General features: G+C 36.2%; 1 protein-coding gene across 3 annotated transcripts in view; it reads right to left on the bottom strand.

Moving 5' to 3' along the window:
• HEATR5B (HEAT repeat containing 5B) overlaps positions 1 to 27,411 on the bottom strand; it is a 62,529-nt gene that overhangs the window by 15,342 nt on the left and 19,776 nt on the right. For all 3 annotated transcript variants that reach the window (XR_006741378.1, XM_036434741.2, XM_045580518.1), the window contains 13 exons: positions 27,180 to 27,343; positions 26,256 to 26,431; positions 23,399 to 23,504; positions 21,717 to 21,907; positions 20,045 to 20,204; positions 19,227 to 19,416; positions 16,702 to 16,871; positions 14,924 to 15,068; positions 13,991 to 14,230; positions 13,038 to 13,289; positions 9,709 to 9,890; positions 6,022 to 6,090; positions 1,427 to 1,606 (listed from right to left, as the gene is read on the bottom strand). Coding sequence is in view for 2 of the 3 variants with exons in the window: in XM_036434741.2 (XP_036290634.1) it covers positions 1,427 to 1,606; positions 6,022 to 6,090; positions 9,709 to 9,890; positions 13,038 to 13,289; positions 13,991 to 14,230; positions 14,924 to 15,068; positions 16,702 to 16,871; positions 19,227 to 19,416; positions 20,045 to 20,204; positions 21,717 to 21,907; positions 23,399 to 23,504; positions 26,256 to 26,431; positions 27,180 to 27,343 (2,225 nt within the window). In the remaining variant the exon portion in view is untranslated. The remainder of the gene's footprint in view (positions 1 to 1,426; positions 1,607 to 6,021; positions 6,091 to 9,708; positions 9,891 to 13,037; positions 13,290 to 13,990; positions 14,231 to 14,923; positions 15,069 to 16,701; positions 16,872 to 19,226; positions 19,417 to 20,044; positions 20,205 to 21,716; positions 21,908 to 23,398; positions 23,505 to 26,255; positions 26,432 to 27,179; positions 27,344 to 27,411) is intronic.

Below are 27,411 nucleotides of genomic sequence, written 5' to 3'. Positions count from 1 at the left end.
AGACATTTTACGAAAACTTCTCATAAGCACTGCAATATACTTAACCATTCACTTATCAAATTCTTACTAGGTACTTATTCTTGCCTTGCATTTGCTATTGTGGTAGGACCTGCAGCAACAAAGACAAATAGTAGTACATGGTTTTAGCCTTCCATGATGTTGCAGACTAATATAACGATAGGGGAGTGAAAAAAAGTGCTAAAAGAAGGAATGTTTTTTTAAATTTTTTATTTTATTTTATTGATTTTTTACAAAGAGGAAGGGAGAGAGATAGAGAGCTAGAAATGTCGATGAGAGAGAAACATCAACCAGCTGCCTCTTGCACACCCCCTACTGGGGATGTGCCCGCAACCAATGTACATGCCCTTGACCGGAATCGAACCTGGGACCTTTCAGTCCGCAGACAGATGCTCTGCCAGAGCCAAACCGGTTTCGGCAGGAATGTTTTTAAAACTTGTTTTTAATTATCTATCTTCCCCACTTTACTACACTCAGTGCCTAGGCACAGTGCCTGGCATCTAACAAACACTAAGTGATTTGTGTAATGAATGAATAAAATTCAGGTACAGAATTGAGTCTGCTTTTTTATTTTACTTATACTTCTAATTTTTGCATTTTCCTTGTGTAATATCTAATTAGAAAAATAAGCCCCCCAAAATGTGTTTCTATTTACTTAATACCATCATCTCAGGTCACATGTTCACAGAGACAACCAGCTATTAAAAAACAAAATGGGGGGGGAGGGGAAGGGAGAGCAATGGGGGAATAAAGGGGACATATGTAATACTTTCAACATTAAAGATTTATAAAGAAACAAAAGAAAAACACACAAATATCCCCTGCAACCTGCAGCCTGGGTATCAATGACTGGTGGCAAGTCTCCTGAAATTTAATCAAACAAAAAACTTTTGGCCTAAATTATTTTCTATTATTTGTATGTTTTCCCTGCCTCATGCCCCCATAGTAAGTATGGAGAGCCCTTCTTCAATATAGAAGTTTATATACAAAACTCATTAAAAATATAACTTTCAAAGATTTATGAGTTTTTTTGAGATATAAATGTTTATGTATCTTAGCGAGAAAGAACAAATATATTTTATATAAAGGTCAGTTTTAAAAAATAAAAAATCAGCCGGGCCTGTGTGGCTCAGTGGTTGAGTATCAACCTATGAACCAGGAAGCCATGGTTTGATTCCTGGTCAGGGCACATGTCCAGGTTGCTCAATCCCCAGTGTGGGCTGTGCAGGAGGTAGCTAATCAACGATTCTCTCTCACTGATGTTTCTATATCTCTCTCACCCTTCCTTTCTGAAATCAGTAAAAATATATTTAAAAAATAAAAAAATATGTATATTTTTTTACCTATAAGAAACCAGACACATTTTCTCATACATGAAGAAACAGTTCAAAACAACAGGCACAGTTACCTCTGCCCAAGCTTTGAGAACAGCCAGTTTCTCCATGGTTGTGGCACTTTCTCGGTACAGCTGGCTGGAAGATCCTTTTCCAGCCTGAACTTTGTCCAGAGAAGAAACAAGCAGATTGTGTACTCGACGAAGATCATTGAGGTCACTGACAACTCCACTTCCAATCCATGTACTACACACCTAGTCAAAAAAAAATATTTTTTTTTAAATTTTTGTATAAAAATACTAACGTTTAATATATAAGTAAAGATATTTTTTTCCTTGAGGGAAGAAACACAAAACAAAACCAATAAATGCTTTAGTATTAGTTTTAATAACCCAACAGCAAGTATGGAATTTATTGTACAATGATGTGGAAAACAACACAATATTTACTTGTCATGTTTCCATTGTTTAATTGGACAAAAATTTTACCATTTTCCATCTAAATCAGGTAAGTTGTGAACAATTGTTCAATTCAAAAACATTTCTGTTCATTATAAGCAAAGGGTTATTCTGGGTACTATGATATATATATATATAATTTATGTAAAGGGGAAAAAATCTAGCCCCTATCCTCAAGAAAAAAAACAGATGGAATAAACCCATAAAAACATTTACGACTACAATACTATACTTACAAAAGATGAGGTTAATTCTGGTAGGAAAAATGGGAATGTTTAGATATCAGGAAGGTTTGTGTGGGTAGATATAGGGGAGTTATGACATGGGGAAAGAACTGAGAGTAGGAAAGTTAACTGAGATCAGACTGTAGCACAGTTTAAATTCCATTAGAACTGAACGCAGCCTTGTTCTGTAGGCAATCATGAGTTTCCAGGGCTTCTGAGCAGGGGATAACATTAGAACTGTGTTCAGTGGAAAGCCTGCTCCAGTATTGATGCATAGGAAGGAATGTGTAAGATAGTAAGCAATGTGTTCAGTTAAGTGACTATTACAATACTATGAAACAGAGATGACAGGGATCAAACTGGGAATGGAACAAAAAGGGAGAGGCATCAAGGAGAGACTTGGAAGTAGGAATCACAGGGTTTGGAAACCCATTAAATATTTTTAGGGAGTGGGGCACAAAGCCACGCAAAATGGGCAAGGAAACAAAAATTGCAAATTTTGTTTGCCAAAGCTGTTAATGGAAGGAAGGTGATACCAGAGAAAACACAAGAAAATAGAAAAGTCTGGTGGAGATGAGAAGGTAGAGAGCACGATCTTGGTGAACATTTTGACATGCTGAGTTCTAAGTACCGGTTAGAGACCCGGGAAATACATTGAGCAGGTGACTGGAAACTGGGTCTGGATTTCAGGAGCAAGGACAAAGGTAACTCTGTAGACCCAGGAATGCTCCACACAAAGGCTATAACTAAAGCAATGTTACTGGGTGAATTTGTTCAAGAGCTGATGCACTTAAAAAAAGGCCTTGCCCTGGCCGGGTAGCTCAGTTGATTGGAGCGTCATTCCATGTACCAAAAGGTTGCAGGTTTGATTCCCGGCCAGGGCACATATCTAGGTTTCAGGTTCAATTCCTGGTCAGGGCACATATGGGGGAGGCAACCGATCTATGTATCTCTCTCATACTGACCTCTCTCTCTCTCTCTCTCTCTCTCAAAAATTAATCATCTGGTGAGGATTTAAAAAAAAAGTCTAAGGCCCTAACTGGTTTTGCTCAGTGGATAGAGCTTTGGCCTGTGGACTGAAAGATCAATTCTGGTCAAGGGCATGTACCTTGGTTGCGGACACATCCCCAGTGGGGGCTGTGCGGGAGGCAGCTGGTCGATGTTTCTCTTTCATCCATGTTTCTAACTATCCCTCTCCCTTCCTCTCTGTAAAAAAAAATCAATAAAAAATATATTTAAAAAAAAAAAAAGTCTAAGGGCAGACACAGGGAAAATAGTTATACTTAAGAGACAAATGGAATAAGAATAAACAATGAAAGAAATTGAAAGGCCAGAAATGCAAAAGGAAAACCAGGTAAGTGTGCTGATAACTGGAGCCAAAGAGGAAGGGTGGTCTGGTAGTGCCAGCTCTATTCAACAATTACAAGTCCTCACTTCCTTATCTGAAACCCTTGGGCCAAGACATGTTTCACAGTTCACAACATTTTGATAAAAGGTAAGGGACATGAACCTCATTAAGGAAGACAATAAGCAAGATACTTCATAATTAACATGGATCCTTCTCGAGTGAAAGGTAGTGCGAGTCACACTGAAAGAGATTAACCAATACTTTAGTCTCACTCAGCTTCACGTCAGGGCCAAATGAGTACAGTAAGCTCAGGTTTTGCTACAAAATAAATTATGCAAAAGCTTTGGCTTTCAGAGGATTTGGATATTGAATCATGGTTAATGGATTGTGTTCCTACATTTAAAACTTTTTAGAAGTTGAGAATAAATATTTATGTAACTATTATATTCTTATAATCTTATTCTCAAAGGATTCAAACTAAATTGAATAAAAATTTAATATTATCAATCATATACATACTGATGGCAAAATAAAATGCCAGTCAAAACAATTTTGAAAATATGACATTTAAAGTGAAAAAGATTAACTATAAATCTGAGAATAAAGAGTTGTTATTCCTAAGGAAACAAAACATTTTGGAGAGATTTGATAAATATTTCTGCAAAATTTGGTAGAAATATAACTAAAAGTTGGGGAAAATTGTAAAGATTGAGACTTGGCACTAAGTTTACTTAGCAAAAACCTAAGTACCTTTTCCCCTTTAAAGAACATGAAATTAGAAATTGCAGATACTGCAATAGGGCTTGGTTTACCCAGAAAGACTGAATCAGCAATATCATAATCAGAGAAAAGATCTTGGACTTGCAGCAAAAGAGTGGTGAATGAATGCACATTTATAAGTTTTAAGCTGAAGTCAATGTTAAAGTATGTAAGATGTTTATTATTTCTACCCTGCTTGAAGTAATGTTTGATTAACCCACTGATTACTGTCCCCAATTGCTTTGCATCTGAAGGTCTTCCTGTAATATTGAAGAATTGCCCTGATTTCCAGGGTTAATGTTACATTTACCTAGTAAACGAGCTGGGCTGCCATGTTTCATGATCTGCCTGAAGCCAAGTCTCTATTTTCCCTTAAGGAAACACACTCCACATATTTCAAAATCAAGGTTTCTTCCAGAAGCAGAAGGATAGGAGGTAAAAAATGTATGCCTGACACTAGAAAAAAAGAAATTGCCTACTGGAAAAGCAGCAAGCGTCACATAAGAAATAAGTTGCTTGCCGAAACCGGTTTGGCTCAGTGGATAGAGCATCGGTCTGCAGACTGAAAGGTCCCAGGTTTGATTCCAGTCAAGGGCATGTACATTGGTTGCAGGCACATCCCAGATAGGGGGTGTGCAGGAGGCAGCTGGTCGATGTTTCTCTCTCATCAGTGTTTCTAGCTCTCTATCCCTCTCCCTTCCTCTCTTTGGAAAATCAATAATATATATATATATATATATTTTTTTTTTAAAGAAATAAGATGCTTAAGGCAAATTGACTAACAGGAAATATTCATACTACTCACTCACAAATTAAATTCTAATAGCTTTCGCTTTCCTAATGACCACGAGCTTTGTAGCAGGTTTTCTCTGATTAAATACTCTGCTCTGAAACAGCACTATGGTACATTTATTTATACGTGACTGTGATTTCTGTATTCCAAAGCAAACGACCTACTCTGGCTCCAGAGTTTGTACCATGATCTCTTTCTTAAACAAGGCTCCCTCTCCTCTCTCTGGTCTGCTATTGGTGGGAGGAATTCATTTCCCTGAAGGCCACCAATCAGACAGCTGGCTTCAGAAAAATAAGTCTTAACAATGGAAGGAAGAGGCAAATTCATTCAGCCACTGAGAGAACAAAGTCAGAATTTCTAATCATCATTGCAAAGAGAACATTCTCTCCCGAGAGGCTACATGTAGCTTGATTGTGGATTTTAAACAATTACAGACCATAGTTTTGTACTCCTGAAAATTTGGGGAGAGTTGTTTCTATTTTATCCTTAAATAGTCCAAGAATCTGATTTTTCTAAAAGATTAGAGCTTAATGCATGAATCCTTTTTTAGGATGAGGCATAATAAAAAAGAGGAACTTACTAAAGGTATATATATATCTTCAGATACAATAATGTAAGAAAAATCCCCCAAGATTAATTTTTCAATGAAATATCCAATATTGTGAAATCCTCTTTTGGATAATTTAATACCTAGAAATTTGTAGAATTTTTGCAGCCTATAGTCAAAGAAATCTTTTGTTACCTAATTATATTATGCATTCTTTAATTATTCTAGATTTTGAGATCTCACATTTATTTTAGTCCCTCTTATGACTGTTATATTTCTGCTTACTTCTGGGTTACATAAAAGCTATGTATCCTAAAGTCATGTCCTCAGCTATGATAAAAAAAAAAGGGGGGGGGGATGTGATTAACAGTTTTTATTTCATCATTTGATACAAAATAAAAAAGGAAACTGTCACTGCTATATTTCCAAGATAAAAATAAATGTTATTTAATTTTTCTATCTTCCTTTTTGGAAGTGAAATTCTAAGATATCTACGAATCTATAGACCAAAGCAATAGAAAATCCTATTTTTCTACTTACCTGGCAAGCTTTTGCTATTATGTCTGATGGGGTATCTTGTGAAAAGGCTGGTCTTAGAGCAGCTCCCACCTAGAAAAATAAAGAGAATTTATTTTTAAAGTTAAGTAGTAAAGCAAAAGCCTCTTTAGTCTTTGGAGATGAAAACACACAAAACACAATTTTGTTCCTTCCTTTTTATTACATCTCTCTCCCTATTTTATTTATTTTTTAATCCTCACCTAAGGATATGTTTTTTTGTTTTGTTTTGTTTGTTTTTTAAAAATATATATTTTATTGAATTTTTTTACAGAGAGGAAGAGAGAGGGATAGAGTTAGAAACATCGATGAGAGAGAAACATCGATCAGCTGCCTCTTGCACACCCCCATCTGGGGATGTGCCCACAACCAAGGTACATGCCCTTGACTGGAATCGAACCCGAGACCCTTCAGTCCGCAGGCTGACGCTCTACCCACTGAGCCACACCGGTTTTGGCGAACTCATATCCTTTTGATGCATAAGACAACACTCCAAACAACTGAGCCACCCCGCCAGGCCTATTATCTCACTTACCTTTCTTTCCAGTTACCATAAACTCAACCCTACCACTTTCTTTTGCTTTCCAAGAGGCTGTCATTATTAAATCTATATGAATACTATACCAAATAGGCAATGAATTTTGTTTATTTTCCTTTGTTTTTGTTTAAGTATAAATAGGATTTTCTGACAAAGTCTGATGTTCCCAGAGATAACAAAAAATTGCTATCCTTTTTTTGCTTATATTTTCCTAAACATATTTCTAACAATATTTACCTCATAGGTGAATTTTATATAACTGGTCAATTCCTTTAAATAATTACTAAACATTCATAGTCACTAAAAATAATTTAAGAGATTATTTCACCTCAAAAAGAGATGCTTTGCCAAAATCTGTGTGGCTCAGTGGATAGAGAGTCAGCCTGCGGACTAAAGGGTCCCAGGTTCAATTCTGGTCAGGGACATGTACCTTGGTTTCAGGCACATCTCAGGTAGGGGGTGTGTAGGAGGCAGCTGATGGATGTTTCTCTCTCATCGATGTTTCTAACTCTCTATCCCTCTCCCTTCCTCTCTGTAAAAAATCAATAAAATATATTTTTTTAAAAAGAGAGAGATGCCTAGCAGTCTGACCAATGTTGCTCAAAGGTTGAGCATTGACCTATGAACCAGGAAGTCACGGTTGGATTCCAGGTCAGGGTACATGCCCAGGTTGTAGGCTCAATCCCTAGTAGAGGGCTTGTAGGAGGCAGCTGATCCATAATTCTCTCCATTGATGCTTCTCTCTGTCTCTCCCTCTTTCTGAAATCAACATAAATATATTTTAAAAAGGAGAAAAGAAGAAAGAAGGGAAGGAAGAAAAAAAAGAAGGAAGAAAAGGAGGAAGGAAGGAAGGAAGGAAGGAAGGAAGGAAGGAAGGAAGGAAGGAAGGAAGGAAGGAAGGAAGGAAGAGATGCTTTACCCTGGCTGGTGTGACTCAGTTGGGTGGCCGTCCTCCCATGCATTGGCAGGTCATTCTGGGAAAGAGCACGTACCCTCGGTTGCAGGCTTAATCCCCAGGTGGGGGGCATGCAGGAGGCATATTGCACTCTTGCACTGATGTTTTTCTCTCCCTTCCTCTGTCTCTAAAAATCAATAAACTGTTCTTTTTTTTTAAGGATAGATGATTTAAAAAGAAGGTTGTTCAAGAAATATTACTTTATATACTCTTGTAATAGGAATAAGTGAAAGAATTTGAGCTTTAGTTTTAATAAGCCAACATCAATTACAGATTCTTAGCTACATTAAATTTAATACATATGAACTGAACAAATAATTAAATGTAGTCAACCCCTAGTTTGAGATTTCTTCCCTTTCACTAGAGATTCACTTGCTAAACATATCAACAGCACTTTGGAAATTAATAAAGAGCCCCTCTCTGTGACTAAAGACACATGGCAATGAACTGCAGTCTTAGCATTGCAATAATCAACTAATGGCAGAGCTGGTAACTGGGTCCTGTACTGAAGGAGAAGAATACTATAAAAGAAACTATTGGGTCAACTAATAAAAGTGGGATATGATAGATTATATAAAAATAGTATAGCAATTTAAATTTGCTGAAATTGATTTAACTATCCTGTGATTATGTAAGATAATGTTCTGACCTACTGGAAATATAGACTGAAGTGTTCAAGGTAAAGGTACATGATTTAAATCATTTATTTTTAAATGATTCAGAAATAAGTGTGTGTGTGTGTGTGTGTGTGTGTGTGTCAGTGGAGAGAGAGAGAGGATAGACACTATCAATGTTACAGCAAATGAGGCAAAATTAACAATTGGCAGTTATAAGTAAAAGATATGACAGTTGCTTTTTTTTTTTTTTTTTTTTTTTTTTACTATTTTTGCAACTTTTCTGTTTAAAATTACTTATAAACTAGAGGCCCCATGCACAAAATTCATGCAAGAGTAGGCCTTCCTTCCCTGGGCTGCTGGCAGGCATCTGGGACCTGGGCTTCATCCAGAAGGTCATCTGGAAGGACACCTGGTCTAATTAGCATATTATGCTTTTATCATTATAGATAAAGTTTAAAAAACACACAAAAGGACTTTCTTCTAATAGGCTGAGTATTTGGGAGTAAACAATTGTATACAGATTTTTGTAGCCAGCTGGAGTCAAGTCTGTAACTTCCTTACCTGTACTTATGATGGGAAAACAATGGATTATACATATTCCCACTTTATTTTGTTTAGATTTAAGCATAACTTTTAGATAAGATATAGTATAGGAAGAACCAAGATTTTGGTATAACCACATTAAAAAGAAAAAGTTTATTCTTTCCTTGCTAACATAAGTTTTTTGCTTTTACATAACCCACTATTATTAGGAATACATTTATTATGCCTCATCTGAATAACTAAATAAAGAGATAAATCTTAGGAGAAATTTGTCCTTTTTATTTTTATTTATTTATTTATTTATTTATTTATTAATATATTTTATTGATTTTTTACAGAGAGGAAGGCAGAGGTATAGAGAGAGTTAGAAACATCGATGAGAGAGTCATCAGCTGCCTCTTGCACACCCCTACTGGGGATATGCCTGCAACCAAGGTACATGCCCTTGACCGGAATCGAACCCGGGACCTTTCAGTCTGCAGACGGACGCTCTACCACTGAGCCAAACCGGTTTCGGCAAATTTGTCCTTTTTAGAATGAAATAAAAAAATCTTTTGCAAGTATCTAATTCTTTCAATAACATTTTATCCGCTGTTACGAAAAGTTAATTTATCCTTAAGCATACATGGCATAATTGCTGTTCATTTTTAAAAATCTTATAAAGTCTTGACATATAAAAATAATGGCAAGAAATCCACAATACTCTTTGAATGCTCTTTTTATCTTTTAAGTGGTATGTTAAGTATGTAAACACAAGACAGGAAAGCCAAGCTGGAATTTCTATTCTAGTTTTATCACTAACATGCTATCATGACTTAAAAATAGTGACAAGTTTTATACGATTGTTACTGCAACTGTGGGTTAATTCAAACTATGCAACAGATAATGGTAGTAGAGATATGCTTTCTACGTGAATAAATAGGGTGCAGTTCCAAATACATTTTTCCAGGGAATGTCCACTCCTTTAATGATCACTCAAAAGATCAATCTTAAATTTTTAAATAAATAGAATATCTCACATTAGCTTGATACTGCTCCAGAATCACATGACCTGGAAATTCTGGCTCCGGCACAGATGCAAACTTCTTGATAATGTCTTCAAGTGCTTGGAGCCCAGCCATCCGCAGCTGGTTACTGTGATCAGTTGCAGCCATGAATGCCATACGAATCAGGTCAGAAAGATGAAGTACCAAGAGGTCATCTAAAAATAAAAATAGAAGGCAAAAGGAAAACTTTCCCCAAAATAAGTGTAATAACGTAAAAATATGAAATGAAATAAATTTCTTTTATAAAGCATTTCTGATCTACATATTTCAGTGTGTTTAAAAACAACACAGAAACACTTTCAAGAAAGCTTCCACATCATAATAGCTCAACAACACTGGTAATCTAATTACCATTACTATCCCGAAAGGAATTTGCAATTCTCTGAGAATAGGGATCGGCAAACGTTTTCTGTAAAGAACCAGATAGTTAATATTTTGGCTTGGCCAACCATATAATTTCTATAGCAACTGCTCAGCTCTGCTGTGGTAGTACGGAACTCACAGTCCGGATAGAGATGGGTATGTGGCGCTACAACAAAACTCTATTTACAAAAATGGGCTGTGGGCTAGATTTGGACTGCAGACAAATCTAGTAGTTTGCCAACCTTTTTCTAGAAGACTTTTATAAGAATGAGATGTATATTTTTCCTTTTAGCCTTAAAGTAAAGGCTGCCCCTAAATGTGTTCTAAAAAAAAAAAAAAGCTGAAAATCAGGTCTCAAGAGAATTCAAAAATACCAAGTAACTTAACTACAACCTCAAATGAAGTCCAACACTATTTAAAAAAATACAACAAAATCTAGTACTAATTGCACAAAATTTTCAATGTGTAGCATCTAATAAAAAATTATCAGGGGTGCAAATAAACAGATATCTCATAACAAGGAAAGAAAAAAACACACCAATGAATAGAAACAGGACCAGAATTGAGAGAGATGACAAATTAGCAGGTGAAAACCTTAACACCTCTATTATAAATATGTTGCCTATATTCAAGAAGGAAGAGAAAAGCATAAATATGATAAAGAGATAAATAAAAACAGAAAAAAGCACCAATGGGACTTCTAGAGATAAAGAAAATATCTGAAATGAAAAATATTCTGGATAAGATTAATAGTGATTAGATGCTGAAGAAGAAAATGTCAATGAACTTAAAGGCAACAGAAATTACATAAAAAATCTATTGAGCTCAGGTACTTTATAAAGTTCTTCAGGAGGCTTCAGGAGTTACATAGTCTTTTTGAAGTGGTGGCAATTCTGTGTGACTCAGCCTGATCCCTATTCAACTACTATTTAAACAGGTTTTTGTTGTTATTGTTCTTGTGAAGTTTTTAAGATAAGCATCTTTTAGTTTTTTCATGTGTCTACCCAAAATGCCAATTTTAGAATCTTAAATTAAAAAAAAAACCAAAAACTGGTTTCGGGGAGGGAAGCAAAAAGAATTGAGGGAGGAAAAACATTTGGCTAGGAGATCACAAATGCTTTCTCATCTAAAAAAGGCAAAAACACTATCAATAAAAACTAGTTATAATAAACTATTTTCAGAACTTGAGAGAAAACTTCCAAGGCAGAAGAAACTGATTTAAAATGGGCATATTAAATAAAAGGACCATTATTCCTCATGCACGCTCTGTCACTTAATTTATAAGGTCCAGAACTATAGCAATCTACCAACCAAAATTATGCAATTTTTCTTGGAATTAAAATGCTGTTGTTTCTCTACATAATCTATACCTCCAACCTTTGTCAAATCAGTACCTTTATCTTTTTTCCAAATCCAAGGAAATGAACTCCTAAAGGGGCATAGTAGGAATGGGGACTGGGCACAAACTCCCAAATGGGAAGAGAACTAGCAGGTTGTTAGGGATTGGCAAACATTATCACATCTGGAGAATTTTATTACATCTGGAGTAGTAATTCCCTACAACTAAAACACAGGAGATGAAAAGGGAGATAGGGATAATACAGGAAGATTCTAGATAGGACTCCCATTGGGTCTATAGTTTTTCACACGCTGCCACGACTGTTCAGAATGGCGCAGTGGGTGCTGGAAAGGATCCTGTTTCAGTCAAGCAGAACAAAGCACATTGGATACTGAAATCTAGGTTGTGGAGCCGATATACCAGCTTCTTATCCAGCTACCAATGTGAAGTGCCCAGGAAGCAAAGAAAACATGGGCAATTCAGCCACCCTCACCCTCCACACAGCAAGGCCAAATAGCCAGAAGACGACAATGGTCTGCGTTTGGTAGGACCAGGAAGGTGTGGTGTATTATGAGCTTCTAAAACCAGGTGAAACCATTAATACTGATCACTACTGATAACAAATAATCAATTTGAACCACGCTTTGATCGTGAAATGACCAGAATGTGCCAGAAGACACAGCAAAGTAATTTTGCTTCATGATGATGCACCATCACACACTTCAAAACCAGTTAAAGACACATTAAAAAATCTTGCCTGGAAAGTATTAACCCACCCACTGTATTCACCAGACCTTGCTCCTTCAGATAACCACTTGTTCTGATAGATGGAACATGTACTTTCTAAGCAGCACTTCAAAACATACGAAGAAGTGGAAAATTGGGGCTCTGAAAGGTTTGCCTCAAAACAACAAAAGATCTATTGGGATGGTATCCACAAATTATCTGAAAGATGGGGGAAATGTGTAGCTAGCGATAGACATTACTTTGAATAAAGCACTTTTGATATTTCTCTTGAAATTATAGTGTTTTCTTTGATTACAAAATTTGAATTACTAACCGGTATACCTGCACAGCTCTCAACTTGTCTGGGTCTCCAAATTTGTAAAATGAAGATATTGGATCTCATAATCTCTTTGTAAAGCCCTCATTAATATCTGATCCAGGAGATATACAGTACAAAAAGCTTACAAAACATTAAAATGAGGGGTTTCAGTAATAAACAATTTTCACTTTTTCAAAAAAACCTGATAGCATTTCTGAAATCTAAGAGTTTGAAATCCACCAAGACCGTCGTAAAGTCTGACATTCTTCATGCTGAGAAAAGCAGTACTCAGGTTATGCACCTTAAAGATTTGTCATTTCTGTAAAATACAGTGCTAATCTGAGAATTTTAACATTGAAGTGTTAAAACTAGGGCAATGTACTAGGGAAACGTAAGTTACTGCCATCATTATCCTTAGGACAAATTGAGAGAGAAAGAGAGAAGACAGGAAAAGAAAGGAGGAGAAAATAAAAAAGAAAGCTACAGTCCTAAGCAGTAAAATATGGTAAACCTATAAAAATATTTTAGGAAAAGAAGTACTGATGTTAAGTTTACTTGTAGGGTTTCGTAGTTTAGCAGAACGTGCCATGGCAAGATCAAAGTGAGCCTGGTCTGCGTTTTCACACAGATGGATGATTCGACACAGGCAATCAGCAGCAAACACCCGAGTGGCCCACCGAGGTGCCACAAAGGGCTTGGATTTATCTTCCTCGCCCAGTGTGGTAAACATGATATCATCGTCCATCTCATCTTTCTTTTCAGACTCTTCATCTTTTCCACTTCCTAATGGAGTTGCTGTGCTCATATCTGTAACAAAAATGAAAGTATATTACAACCACCTTAGATAGGGCAAAAATGATGCTTTACAAAAAACATTGTTAGAAGATTTCTAAATTTTTTTTTTTTAAATACTAAGTGCTCAATCCTTTGAAAACAGTAGAATTGGCAAGCTTTCTTTTTTTTAAACAAATAAGCAAACATCAAGGAAAGGGTAATATAAAATTATCTCACATATCCCACTAGCTTAGCATACTGAGCTATCTACAGAATAACCTGGGATGTTTACATATGAAGATTTAGTTTGAATATAGTCATTTTTTAAGAAATAAAAAACTTGGCTAGTATGTAACATAATCTTCAACATTTTTATAGTTATTTAGATTAAAATTATAAGTACTTTAAAATGTAAGCTCAACCGGTCTGCGGATTCAAGGGTCCCAGGTTCGATTCTGGTCAAGGGCATGTACCTTGATTATGGGCACATCCCCAGAAGGGGGTATATAGGAGTCAGCTGATCGATGTTTCTCTCTCATCGATGTTTCTCTCTATCCCTCTCCCTTCCTCTCTGTAAAAAATCAATAAAATATTAAAAAAAAAAAATGTAAGCTCAAGGTATAATAAAACCCTAATCTTTAAGACTGGTATTCTGAGGTATTTTAAAACGTACATGCCAGAAGTAAGATAATTTTCATTGTTTTGGTAATATATTTTATGTATTACATACGTACCACTAGAAGCTGCCAGGACATCTTTACAAAGCATTAGCCAGTGGGAAAGTTTTTCTACAGCCAGTGATGAAAGCATATGTCCCAAAGTGTCGTGAATATCAGAACACAATTTTCTGTCTGTCTCCCGGTCTAGCATTCCAAAAAGAAGTCCCTCCAGCCCCGTCTCCGTTATGTTAACACCTTGGTGCCGGCAGTGAATGTCACTCTGAGAACTTACGCTAGGTGCAAAAGAACTGACATCTGAAAAGCAAGTTTGACAGATGAACTTATGTAAGATTTTGCTGTATATTGTAGGTAATAATTATAAGTAAGGCTTAAATGTAAATTCACAATAGCAACAAAACCAGCTATATATACAATTTATCTGTGGTCTCCAGTTTATATATCTTCAGGATCAGAATTTAATCTGACAATTCAAGGTAAAACCCTAATCTCTAAGACTGATATTCTGAGCTATTTTAAACAAATCTCACAAAATGCTCAATAAAAATATTTTATTCTAACAAGAGTGGGAAAGATAATTGATTACTTTGGCCTTATCTCTCAAAGGAAAAGCTAGATCACAAAAAGTTAACTATTGTCAAAGACTGGAGCCTTTCAAAATAGATACCTCTTTTCAGAAGTCTATTAGTGACACAAAGCAATATCCCCATAGTTAGTCACCCTTTATACAGTGAAATCATTCTCAAAGGATGGCAGAAATATTCAAAGAGTAAATGATATTTTTTTAAGCTATAAAATCTTTTAAAAGATAAAAATGCAAAATTACCAGGTAAACTACATGGGAATTTTTAAGGTGATAATGATTTTATTTTATTTATAAGTATAAGGAAATAGATCATATTTTAACAAAAATGTTACTTAATAAGTAATACTCATTTGAAATGTTCAAGGATTTAAAGGAAAAGCATACTGACTGGTAAAATAACTTACTGGTGCCGCTGCTCTCTTTGTCCCCTGCGCTTTTGGCGAGGCTCATGGCATATTCACAGACTTCAGCTGCCTCTCTCTGTGCAAGCTGCCGCAGACAAGCCACTGCTGCTCGTCGAAGTAACAAATGGGAGCTACATAAGTGAACCTGGAAGCCATAATAATTGTAGATATTTTTTTAAAAAATAACTGTATTTGCCTCATGAAGGTATATAAACACTTACCTTGTGAAGATCCTCTCCGTTTAACAACCTCGGCTGTTTAAATAACAGTCAAATAATGGCCTTTTAGAAAAATAATAATACCAATAAGATAGATAAAGAACACATCAGTAGCTAAAGTAACTGTCCCAAGACCTGGGCACTAAATATCATACAATACACCTAATGAAATTCTAGAAGGATCTTCTGCATATCTGGTCTTACTAAACTTTATCTTCTCAACTTTTTAAGTGCATAGAGATTAAATATAGTGAATGAAAATTTAGGGGGCAGAGTGCAGAGTAAAAACTGAAAGCAAAGGAGGGTATTAATGAAAATTCTAAAACAACAACAACCAAAAGCCACCACTTCACCTGCTACCAGCGCCCAGCCCTGGCCCTGATGGCCCCTCGGGGCTTCTCCACCTCCCCCTGCTCCTGAGGAGGGACTAGGGCTGGCAGTGGCCTCTCGCATCGGCTGCCAGTGACAGCCCTGCTCGCACCCACTGCTGGCACCAGCCCCAATCACTCTGTGCCTTCAGCAGGTGCGTGGGAACGGTGGCAGGGGCCGGGGACTGGGGGCACAGCGGGAGGGGCCCATAGTTCCTTTCACGGTCCATGAATTGGTGCACTGGGCCCCTAGTATTAAATATTCCCTCTATGCCTTATGCCACTAATTCACCCACCCTGTAAGCTCCATCTCATCAGCATTTAAACATGCTCACTTCTCTCTCCTGTAAGAGAAAAAGAATCTCTCCTGACTCCATCACCCCCTTCTCCTTACAGTCAAACTTCTGGAAAGCAGTTTCTGCTTACTGTCCATCTTTAACACAATGCATTTGGCTTCTATTTGTGCTACTCTACGAGGTGACTAAACAGTTCCTCAAATGCATCACACTCTTTCCTGTCTTGGGGCTTTTTTTCTTATTTCTCTCCGCCTAAAAATAAATGCTGTCCACGCCAATAATGTGCTCTTCCTCAAACTAACTACTATTTATCCTGAAAGTCACACCTTAAAAAGCATTTTTTTCAGGGGAATCTTTTCTGAATGCCTGGATTATGATAATTTCCCTGTCAAATGTTCTCCTGTATCCTTTTCTAGCACCTATTTCATTTGTAAATAATCACTAGTAACCATGTTCCCTTCAAAACCACAATTTTCATCATGACAGGCATCATCTTATCTCATCCACAAATGTATCCCCGGACTCTGCGTGGTATCTGGCATTTAGCAGGCTCCCCCTAATTATTTGTTGAGTGAATAAACTAATGACTGTGAGGATAGCAACAGATTCTCAGAAGTTATCAAACTTTAAGAAATAAAATTCTGAGTGGAAAACTCTAAAAATATGAAGCACTCTTAACTAAGAAATTAACAGTTCACTAAAACACATCTTAAGATGTGGGGGGGAAATCAGTAAATAAAATGAACAGTCACAAAGTGATTACTGAAGCATATAATCCATTATCTAGGAAACCTACTTTTTTGTTTATTTTGGTCTAGTTTGAACTTTTGGGCAACAAATTAGGAGCTCTCTAAAAAAAAACAACAAATCAGTGAATGAAAGAGCTTTATACTCACACAAAGGCTAGGAACGAGACTAGATAGGTTGACATGTCGCGGTGCAAACATGTGAAGCTGCTGAAGGCAAGATATGGCAGCTGCCTGAACGAGAGAATCTGAATGGTCCTGGGTAATTGCACAGCCCACCAAACAAGAAGAACGAATTGTGGAAATGGTTGCTCCATTTCCTAGTAGTAAAAGAAAAGAAAATGTACAAAAAAAACTACTGTATTATTATCACCAAAAAGGCTGCTAGAAAACAATTATCTTCTAAATAACCCTCCTTCCAATTACTATTCAGATTGTTTCTAAACAAAAGGTCCACAAAGTCCATGGAAAACACTTCAAAACACAATGGTATATTATATATGATAATGATGCAACTCTGTTAGATTTAGCTAGGTCTGTATTTATTTCCTGAAAAACGATATTGTCTTTTAAACCTGTCAGTTTTATGTAAAAGATTCATGTCTTGGCGAGACCGGTTTGGCTCAATGGATAGAGCGTTGGCTTGGGGACTGAAGGGTCCCGGGTTCGATTCTGGTCAAGGGCATGTACCTTGGTTGCGGGCATATCCCCAGTAGGCGGTGTGCAAGAGGCAGCTGATCCATGACTCTCTCTCATCGATGTTTCTAACTCTCTATCTCTCTCCCTTCCTCTCTGTACAAAATCAATAAAAAAATAAATTAAAAAAATTTTTAAAAAAAGATGAAATTTATTATTTTTTAAAAAAAAGATTCACGTCTTGTTCTCTGTTCAACTAACATTATCACCTCTATTATAATAACATATAATAACTTGAAATTCCATTTTCCAAATAAGGTAAGAGCAACTTTTACAGTGATAGTTAGGAAAAATAAATTGTCGTATTATACGCTGTGTATACAAATGTCTTAATTGCCAAATATAAATGATTTAAAAATTTTACCAATGTAAAATAATTTTATATACACAGAAGGACTAAGCAAGGAAATCAGAGACACATAAGAGTCACATTCTAATTTGCAACATGCATTGTCTCATCGCCATCATGTTCGAAAGCACGTGGTAAATACATAATCAAAGGCACATAATGATTCTCTCCATATCCCTCTGATATTCACTGAAGATAGAACTACCAACTTTCTCAAAGGGGACACTAAATCCAAAAAAGAGACATGTCTAAATCACACTTTTTTTTTTTTTAATTCCTAGCATTTTTCTTAAGGTCCTATTTCCACTTCTTTCTTTTTAAAAACATCTGTCCATAGTTAAAAATGCAAGCAGAGGAAACTAATCTGGACTTTGTCTCTGACTCCAACTACTCACCGTATACTTGGAAAAGCTTTTAATCTCTTTCAGCCTGAGTATTTCATCAGTAAAATGGAGAGATTATATCTATGTCAGGATTGTTGTCAGAATTAAATGTAATTAAATGTTTAAAAATTCTATTAATGCCCTAGCCGGTTTGGCTCACTGTACAGCCTGTGGACTAAAGGGTCATAGGTTTGATTCCAGTAAAGGGCACATGCTGGGGTTGTGGGCTCGATCCCCAGTAGGGGGCGTGCAGGAGGAAGCCAATCAATGATTCTCTCTCATCACGGATGTTTCAATCTCTCTTTCCCTTTCCCTTTCTCTCTGAAATCAATAAAAATATATTTAAAATATAAAAATAAAAAGTCCATTAATAATGTTTATTAAGTCCAATGAAAGGACTTAATAAATGCTGAATGTTTTAGAAAGTTTGACCCATAGAAAGCACTTAATAAAAGCTGAAATATTCAGAATAAATTCACAGGAATTTGCTGACTTGTGTGTTTAATTTAACCATTAGTGGATTATTTCAGTGAAATTGAGTGGTAACAACATATACCTTAGAATCATAAATCTGCTACTCTGTTCAGTAACTCTAGGCAAGTTACTTATCTTCTCTAGGCTTGCTTCTTCAGGAAAAAATTAGATAATATTATCTACCTAATGGCAGTGTTTGTGTTTTGTTTTGTTTTTCAAAACTATGCTCCTGACACTTAAGAGTCAAAAAAATAGTGAACCAGCCGAGACCGGTTTGGCTCAATGGACAGAGCGTCGGCTTGGGGACTGAAGGGTCCCGGGTTCGATTCCGGTCAAGGGCATGTACCTTGGTTGCGGGCATATCCCCAGTAGGGGGTGTGCAAGAGGCAGCTGATCGATGACTCTCTCTCATCGATGTTTCTAACTCTCTATCTCTCCCTTCCTCTCTGTACAAAATCAATAAAATATATTAAAAAAAAAAAAAAATAGTGAACCAAAGTCCATGTAGAAAAATGATGGTTCTCCAGGCCAAAGGAATTCCACTTTTTTCTTTGTCTTAGAAACGTCTTCTCTGTTCAAAATTTCAAAACACACTGAGAGTCAGGTTTGTTGTAGAGATTAAATAAAATAATATGTAAGAGCAGAGTTCCAGGCCTCCCGCAAATTGCAATTATTCAATCCACAGTAATTATTATTACAAAATTTCTTCAAGCAACGTGATGATGAAAGATAGCAATTATCTGCCTAGTTCCTCTAATGTAAGATGAGCTTACCTTGTAGTTCAGGGCCAACAGTAGTGATTATAGCACCCAAGCATCTACCCAAACACTGATGAACTTCCATATGTGAGGGTGGAACTGTCAACAGCAAGGTAAGAACGAGAGACAATGTTGGTTCCACATATCCACGGTACATTGGGCCACTGGAATCCACTATCAAAGCCAGTGAGTGAAGAGACCACGTCTGGAATAAAATACCATTTTATTTTAGTTGTAAGAAATAGAGCATATTAATTTTATGTTAAATTTTAGTAAATACTATCATCTTAATTTTTAAACAATGATCTAGAAATACTTAAAAATATATACCTTAAGGAAAAAAAAGGTAACACATAAGTTATCAATCGCCAAGAACCAAAGCAACTGATATCTTTAAAGTTTCTCTGCAGCATGACTTTGTTTTGTTTTTTTGTTTTGTTTTGTTTTAAATATATTTTATTGATTTTTTACAGAGAGGACGAGGGAGGGATAGAGAGTTAGAAACATCGATGAGAGAGAATCATCAATCAGCTGCCTCCTGCACACCCCCTACTGGGGATGTGCCCGCAACCATGGTAAATGGCCTTTACCTGAATCGAACCTGGGACCCTTCAGTCCTTAGGCCGACGCTCTATCCACTGAGCCAAACCGGTTTCGGCTGCAGCATGACTTTGAATGTCAGAAATAAAATTTCAATGGTGAACTAGTTTTATTCTACTATAATGTATATATATTTTACCCTATCAGAATGATTATAATTTTATACAGCAAATAATTTTCCTACAATATTATTCAAACATTTTTTAATGAACAAAATCAATATTATACTATACCTGGACTTCAGAGGATGTTCCATCTTGTGCTAGAGCCAATAAAATGCTGACACTGGTCTTCAGATGTTGTCCTGAGCCGATACCACCAACATAACGATGCAAACAGCCCAGAGCCAATGAATGCCCAGTTCTGGATACAACATCTCGAGCCGATTTCAACCTGGGGAAAAAAGTATACTTCAGGGATTGATTTCTATTTCCCTGTGGCAATAACAAGCTTATAAGCCACACAATATAAAGGACTTATTATGGAAATCACGAAAGACTACAATCATGATTTTTCTCTCCACTCCCAAATGAGTTATTAAACTTAAAAGTTGGCTAAAGTGATATATTTCACTGAATAGAAAATGTTAAGAGGATCTACAGCTTCTCAGAACTACTGCTCCACAACCACTGCTTCTATAGCTCCCTCTCTCATTTATGATTATGACAGACTGGTACAATTAGTACTTAAAATACCTGGTACAGAATAGTTAAGAATGATCCTATCTAATAAAGAGGGAATATGCTAATTGACCATCACACCCTTACAAAGATGGTGGTGTCCACAGCCAATAAGGAGGGAATATACTAATTTACTACCACACCCTCAAAAATGGTGGCACTCAGTACCCTCCGCCCTGTTGGGGCTGCAGGTGCGCGGCACAGACGGGCCCACCTCCAGGTGGGTCCGGCTGTTCCTGTGTCTGCCTCCAGAGTCCCCCAGTCCCCTCTGACCCCAGCTGCCCCGGGCCAGTCTGAGGTGCAGGCAAGCCCCGGATGTCGACTGCCCGCTGCCCAGCTGCTCAGGGCCAGCCCGAGTGCAGGCAAGCCCTGGATGGCGGCTACCCAGCCACCCAGGCCCGCCCGAGGCTCAGGTAACCAGGGCCGGCCAAGGCTTGGGCTGCTGGCAGTGGCAGCAGCAGAGGTTTGACGGGGGCATCGCCTTCCCTTGACTGCCGGGTCACCTCCCACGCCTGAGGGCTCCTGCACTGTGAGAGGGGGCAGGCCGGGCTGAGGAACCCCCCATCATGCACCGGGCCTCTAGTTAATTTATATAACTCAAATATTGATTATTGACCACTACTGATTTTCAACTTTCCTACTTAAATACTCGATTAACAACCAACAATCAATAATAACTGCATGTTATCATTTTAATCATATTTATTTGGAACTCTGAGGTGATTGTTTTTAATTAATATTAAAAGAAATCCTTAAAACCTAATGGTAATTTTATCCTCTGTTTCAGTGATAATTTCAGAGATAAACTTAGCAACAGTTAGAAAAAGAATGACTCGTTTTTAAAAGTGAGTAATTAATAGAAAAAAATAATGACAGGCAGACAGGGGAGCCGTGGTGAAAAGGACTTCAGAGCAGAGGAGACATAACTCAGAGACATCCTATTAGCCATCTTGATTCCATTACACAACATTCAAAAGATGAAACTGAAGCCCTCAACACATTGAAAGCACTTAGCATATTATTGTACAACCTAGCTGGATTCTAGACTTTAATCAATTATTGAAATAAAAATCAAGGCCATTATGAGAAAAATCACAAAATATTGTCACATGCTATGCCATTTGGAAAACATATAGCCCAGTTAACAATTACTTATTATTAGACATCTAGAAAGACATCTTTGTCTGTATGAGAAACTTACTTGTTGGAAAAGAGGCTCACTTACTTGTCAAAGCTATACTGGGCCATTCTAGCAATAAAAGTCGCTTCTCCAACCACCTGCGCCATTCTTCCGAGCGCTTCCCCTGCTGCACACCGTAAGATGGGGTTGGGGTTGTCAAGAGCGCCCATAACCAGTGTGAGAGCGGATTTACGTACTTCCTCGGGTCCTAACGTACTTTTATTCTCAGCCAGGCCCTAGGGTTAATTTTATTTTTAAAGGCAAGTCATAATTCACATTAAATAAAAATTTTAAACGTGCACAATCTTTGGAAATACACATGTATCTTCAGACATTATTTTCTTCAGTCATATTTCCTGTGCATATAACATGTCTAGAGTCAATACCTGTTAAATTAGTGGTAATTGCTTTTCTAAACAATTGTGTTTACAGATACACAACATAGTTATAGTTCATGGGCCCTAAAACCAACAATCCCTGGGAGTTGTTTTTATATATATATAAAAAACACACTGTATTATTAAATTAACTGTTATTCAACTGATTGAAATTTATCATTATAACTTTAAGGAAGGCTTAATGAGTAGGAAACTTAAGATTCAGATATATAAAAATTCTAGAGAAGATAATTATGTCACAAAGAGTGCCTCCAATATATACCTAAAGGCTAAATTAGGTAATAACCAGTAACTGAATGTTGAGATAGCTTGTTCATTATTATGTTAATACTTCTGTTCTAGCTATACCTATTGTCCTGGAACTTAATTTATTCATTGAGACCAAAAATACAAGTGATGGTACCTGGGGAAAATGTTTCTACAGCAGAGGCTTTAGCGAGCATATCTATGTAAAAAAGAATACTGTACAGAAATATTACAGTTGGTTCACTAGCTTCCCAACCACTGGGGAAGACCATGGCCAACCCACTCGTGTTTGAAAAAACTCAGATGTTAGTATTAGTTGATGATCTTTAAAAAGGGGCATATACTAACAGTTGTGTAAATGGCACAAACCTATATTACTACCACTGCCTATATCCCCTTTCCCTCATGTTTACGAAACATGATTTACTTCATGTCTATTTAAACAGCTGTACTTGCTGCTATTTTACTTTAAAGCAGTAATACCTTATAACTAATTCAGTGCTAAGTAACATAAAAAGTTTTCAAATACATCATGAGAGACTGCAGGCTTCAAAGTACAGTAACAAACTCTGAGAGACAAAGCAATAGTCATTTCACTTTATACATGTAGAAACTGATGGTAAAAGAAGATTAAATAAATTACACAAAGACATAAACCAAGTATTATGCAAAACCAGAACACAATCTCTAAATGCAGAATTCTTTCAACTATATAACACAACCTCTCCTGGTTTATGGTCTAAACCACAAATCAAATTTAAGTTTTATCTTGTTAACTTTCAGCAGAATGTCAGATTTTATTAGCCAGACATCTCTGAAAATTCTGACTAGCTGAACTACAGGCATTTGGAAAGTCTCAGTGGTCAAGTTGAAAGAGTAACGTTACTAAAATAGAAAATACTCACTAATTACAATGAGCCTAATATAAAGTTTCTAGTGATTTAACTCAACTAATATACAATAAAACATAGTTATCATGGGATATACTTTTAAACATCACAATAATCTTAGAAATGCTTGCCTTGTTAAAGGCATTAATTAAAATCGTAGTTCAGAATACCTATTATGTTTTCAAGTAAATACCTTTAGTGCACTAAGAACAGCAGTAAAAATATTAAGCTGCACAGCCTGCTGGCGGACACCTTTGGCTTGTTTAACACACTCAGCAAAGTGATCCAACATCTGCAGTCTATAATAGAATAAGAGAAAATTAACAAAACTTTTTATTCAAATATGGCTCAAGAAATCAGAGATAAGAAGAGTATGAGCTAATTGTTTAACAAATGATGCCTCAAGCTATCTCATTTCTATCTCATTACCACAGCTGGTCCAAATCAGCTCTCTTCTTTCTGAATCAGTCTATGAATAGGTGATTATCAATTGAAACAAGAAAAGATACTGAATATTAAGTATCAACCATAAAAAAAAGGTAATAATTTCCGTGGCTTTTAACATAGAGACCAGCCAAAAAAAAAAAAAAAAAAAGTATATATCATATATTAACAGTAGGTCCTCAGGTTTTCTTGACTAGAATAACAATAATTAATTATGCATCTGTGTGGAAGATTTTTAAGCTGGAAATAAAGAACTGTGGCATAATTTTTTAAAATACTCTCAGAAGAAAATAGTACCTCATGCCCTATCCTTAGAAACTAATAGGAAGATTTTTTAACAAAGATTTAGCTTTGCAAGACCAGTTTGGCTCAGTGGATAGAATGTTGGCCTGCGGACTGAAAGGTCCCAGGTTCGATTCCAGTCAAGGGTGTGTACCTTGGTTGCGGGCACATCTCCAGTGGGGGGGGTGCAAGAGGCAGCTGGTCGATGTCTCTCTCTCATCGATGTTTCTAACTCTCTATCTCTCTCTCTTCCTTTCTGTAAAAAATCAATAAAAATATATCTTTAAAAAAAAAAAGATTTAGCTCTGGTCAATTTTTTTAATGTAAAAAAAAAAAATCAGAAGTGAATTAGATTTTTATTATTCCCAACATTTTTAAATGAGACAGGTAACAAAAACAAAGCAATCACAGTCATTTGAGACTATTCTAATAAAAGAGAATGAGATTATTTCAGATTCTTCTAAAAAGAAATGGAGTTGGGCAAAGAAATATGGAGAAAATTGATTTAATTCAAAGGTAACTATGACCTAAAGAAGGAAATCAAAATCTCCCTAAGGACATTATAAGGATTTAAGCTCAATTTACAATAGGACATGGGTCTTGGGTCAAAGCTCCCTTCAAAAATCACATGGCTCCTGTCTCCGGTAGGAACTCCAGTTAGAACTATTGGGCACTAATGCTGACTACTTCTACGCCTGCTCTGACACACTTGCTCTGACACATTCTCTCCATGGGTGAAAAGGCAGGGCATTGCTCATGGTGCTTCAAGGTCACACATAAGAGGACACACATGGTCTCCAACACTACTATTACGCATCATTTACCTGTCCCTGACCTCAAATGCTTAACTTTTTATTTTTTTTTAAATATATTTTATTGATTTATTACAGAGAGGAAGAGAGAGGGATAGAGAGCTAGAAACATCGATGAGAGAGAGTCATCGATCAGCTGCCTCTTGCACGCCCCCTACCCGGGATGTGCCCGCAACCAAGGTACATGCCCTTGACCAGAATCGAACCCGGGACCTTTCAGTCCGCAGGCCGACGCTCTATCCACTGAGCCAAACCGGTTTCGGCAAATGCTTAACTTTTTAAAAAAGCGCATTTTAAAAAATCTTTCCTTATAAAATATTAATTTAATTTGAATACTATTAACAAAAACTAATTACCCAGAAATAACCAGTCACCCCTGTATAAATTCTTTTTCTTTTAAGTCTTTTTCTTATGTATACACATGTACATTTTTAAAATGTATTTTAAAATGGCCAACTGAGATTACTTGTTACCCTTCATTTTGCTTTTTTTTTTCATTTAACATTGCATGAGTATTTTCTGATATCTATAAAAAATATTCCAGCCTCAATTCATTCCTCAATCACTGAATATTTATTTATTATACTTTAAAAGAATTTATCTATTTATATATAATCTTATTCCACAAAAGTGATTGGCTATAATTAAAATATTTCTGGGTTCTAGCTCCCATAACTAGTTGGATTACTTTGGAGAAATCATAAAGTCTTAAGAGTTTTATGTGTCCTTAGATTAAAACAAGGACACTTTATAAAATTCCTTTACATTTAACGTTCTTTAACATTTGTATGGCAACCAATTGTTCTTAAAGATATCTGGGTAAAGTAAAATTTCATATTTAAAAATTTCCACTCATTTTAAAAAGCAATTAACTAAGTAGCCAACACTTTTAAAAAGATAACATTTGGGTTACCTTTTACATAAACATATATAATAATATTTTAAGGCATATTTTTGAAAACAAGTGAACTGTGAAAGTCTTGCATTAATTCACTTTCTGTCTCCCTTTTGGGAAAATGACTATATATATTATATATATGTTTTATTTATTTATTTAACAAGGCAAGCCTACTAAATTTAGGGATGGTGAATGAGGACATAGACTATAGCAAACCAAAATGTCCTATTAGAAAAAGAACCAGTTAGCTTAGTTTCCCAAGTTCTAGATTTGGATCATCAAATAGACAAATGTTATTTGGGAGTATTTCTTTAGTAACAAAAACAAAAGACTTACTAAATTGATGTCCTTAATTACAGATATAATCAAAACCTACTTATCAAATGGTGAACAAACTATTTTAATGGATACCAGATGCTAGTACATACACGGCCAAATCTTAAAAATTTTCAAATTATGTGGAATTTTTTGCATGTAATTTTTAAAATCATGTATGTATTCCTTATGTTATTAAATGTATAAGATTAGTGTTTAACTGCAGAGTTAACTGGGATAGGAAAATCTACAGTTTGGATATAATTTACATAAAATGACCTGAGTGACTTTATACTAACCGGTGTTTATAAGAAACATGAGGAAACACTACACCAAAAAGAGCCACGGAAGCATCAATGACTGAAACTCCAAGAGGAAGAGGACCAGGCACAGCTTCTCCAGCAGGAATTCGTAAATAAATAGAGGACGGATCATGCTCCAGGGCCCCACTTCCGGATGCACTGTTTGGCTGGAGCTGCAAAAGAATGACATGAAAATAATTCAAAATCTACTTTAGGAAATTCACTTACAAAGAGCTGGGCATGAAGAATAGAACAGGTGAGGAAGGAGAAAACATACTAAAACAAAAAATAACAGAATGACTGAATTTGAAAAATTTTAAATAGGTAAAAATATAATTTGGCCTTTTAAAAAAGCCATCAGTAACACCTTTTATAAATTTAAGAAAAATATTGTTCATTCTAAAACATGTTTATGCTACCCACCTTAAAATGTGCAAAGCACAACAAAGGAAACACTTAAACCCACAAAAATTTATTTAAAGAGGCTTTAGTATCTCTTTTTTAAATTACATAAGAGGTAATGTATTCAATGGGCAAAACAGTCCTAAATGCTCAACTTACTAACTCCCATTTCTCTCCAACCTGTCAGAAAACAAACTAAAACAAAACAAAACAAAACACCAATAATAAAAATTCAGCCAAAACTGGTCTTGGCCATAGACACCAAAGGGTATTTAAATATAAAGAATATTGAATAAAGAGAATTCACCAAATTCTAACTATTGCTGTTTACCTGTTTTCACTACGTACTTGTTCACCACCAAGAAACCATCTTTAAATATCTAAGAAAGCTCAATGAAAATTAAACCTTAGTCTATAATATTTTCTTTTTAAGTGACCATGTGTAACAATAAAATGGTGTAATTGGAAAGCACCATGTTCAATGAAGCACGTGTTTCGGTTCCCTATATGGTTCACCACCTGGTCTTCGATGGACTTGTGGTCCGTCTCCTGCAGCCAGGAGCCAAGAAGAACACTGTCATCGTAGTGACAGAGGGATCTGAGGAGTGAAGTAGTTGTGTTGGCTGAATTGTCAGTCAAAGTGAATTCTGCCACCAGTTCTCTAAGAAGTGCGTTGAAAGACCCTAAAACATAGAACTTGAGATCAGATTAAGAAGAAGAATTTGGAAGAAAATCACAATTATTGCTCACA

The sequence above is a fragment of the Pipistrellus kuhlii genome, unplaced genomic scaffold, assembly GCF_014108245.1.
Source record: "Pipistrellus kuhlii isolate mPipKuh1 unplaced genomic scaffold, mPipKuh1.p scaffold_m20_p_13, whole genome shotgun sequence".
Lineage (NCBI taxonomy): Eukaryota > Metazoa > Chordata > Mammalia > Chiroptera > Vespertilionidae > Pipistrellus > Pipistrellus kuhlii.
The sequence above is the reverse complement of the archived record's forward strand: the minus strand, read 5'-3'. Positions and strand labels throughout refer to the sequence as shown.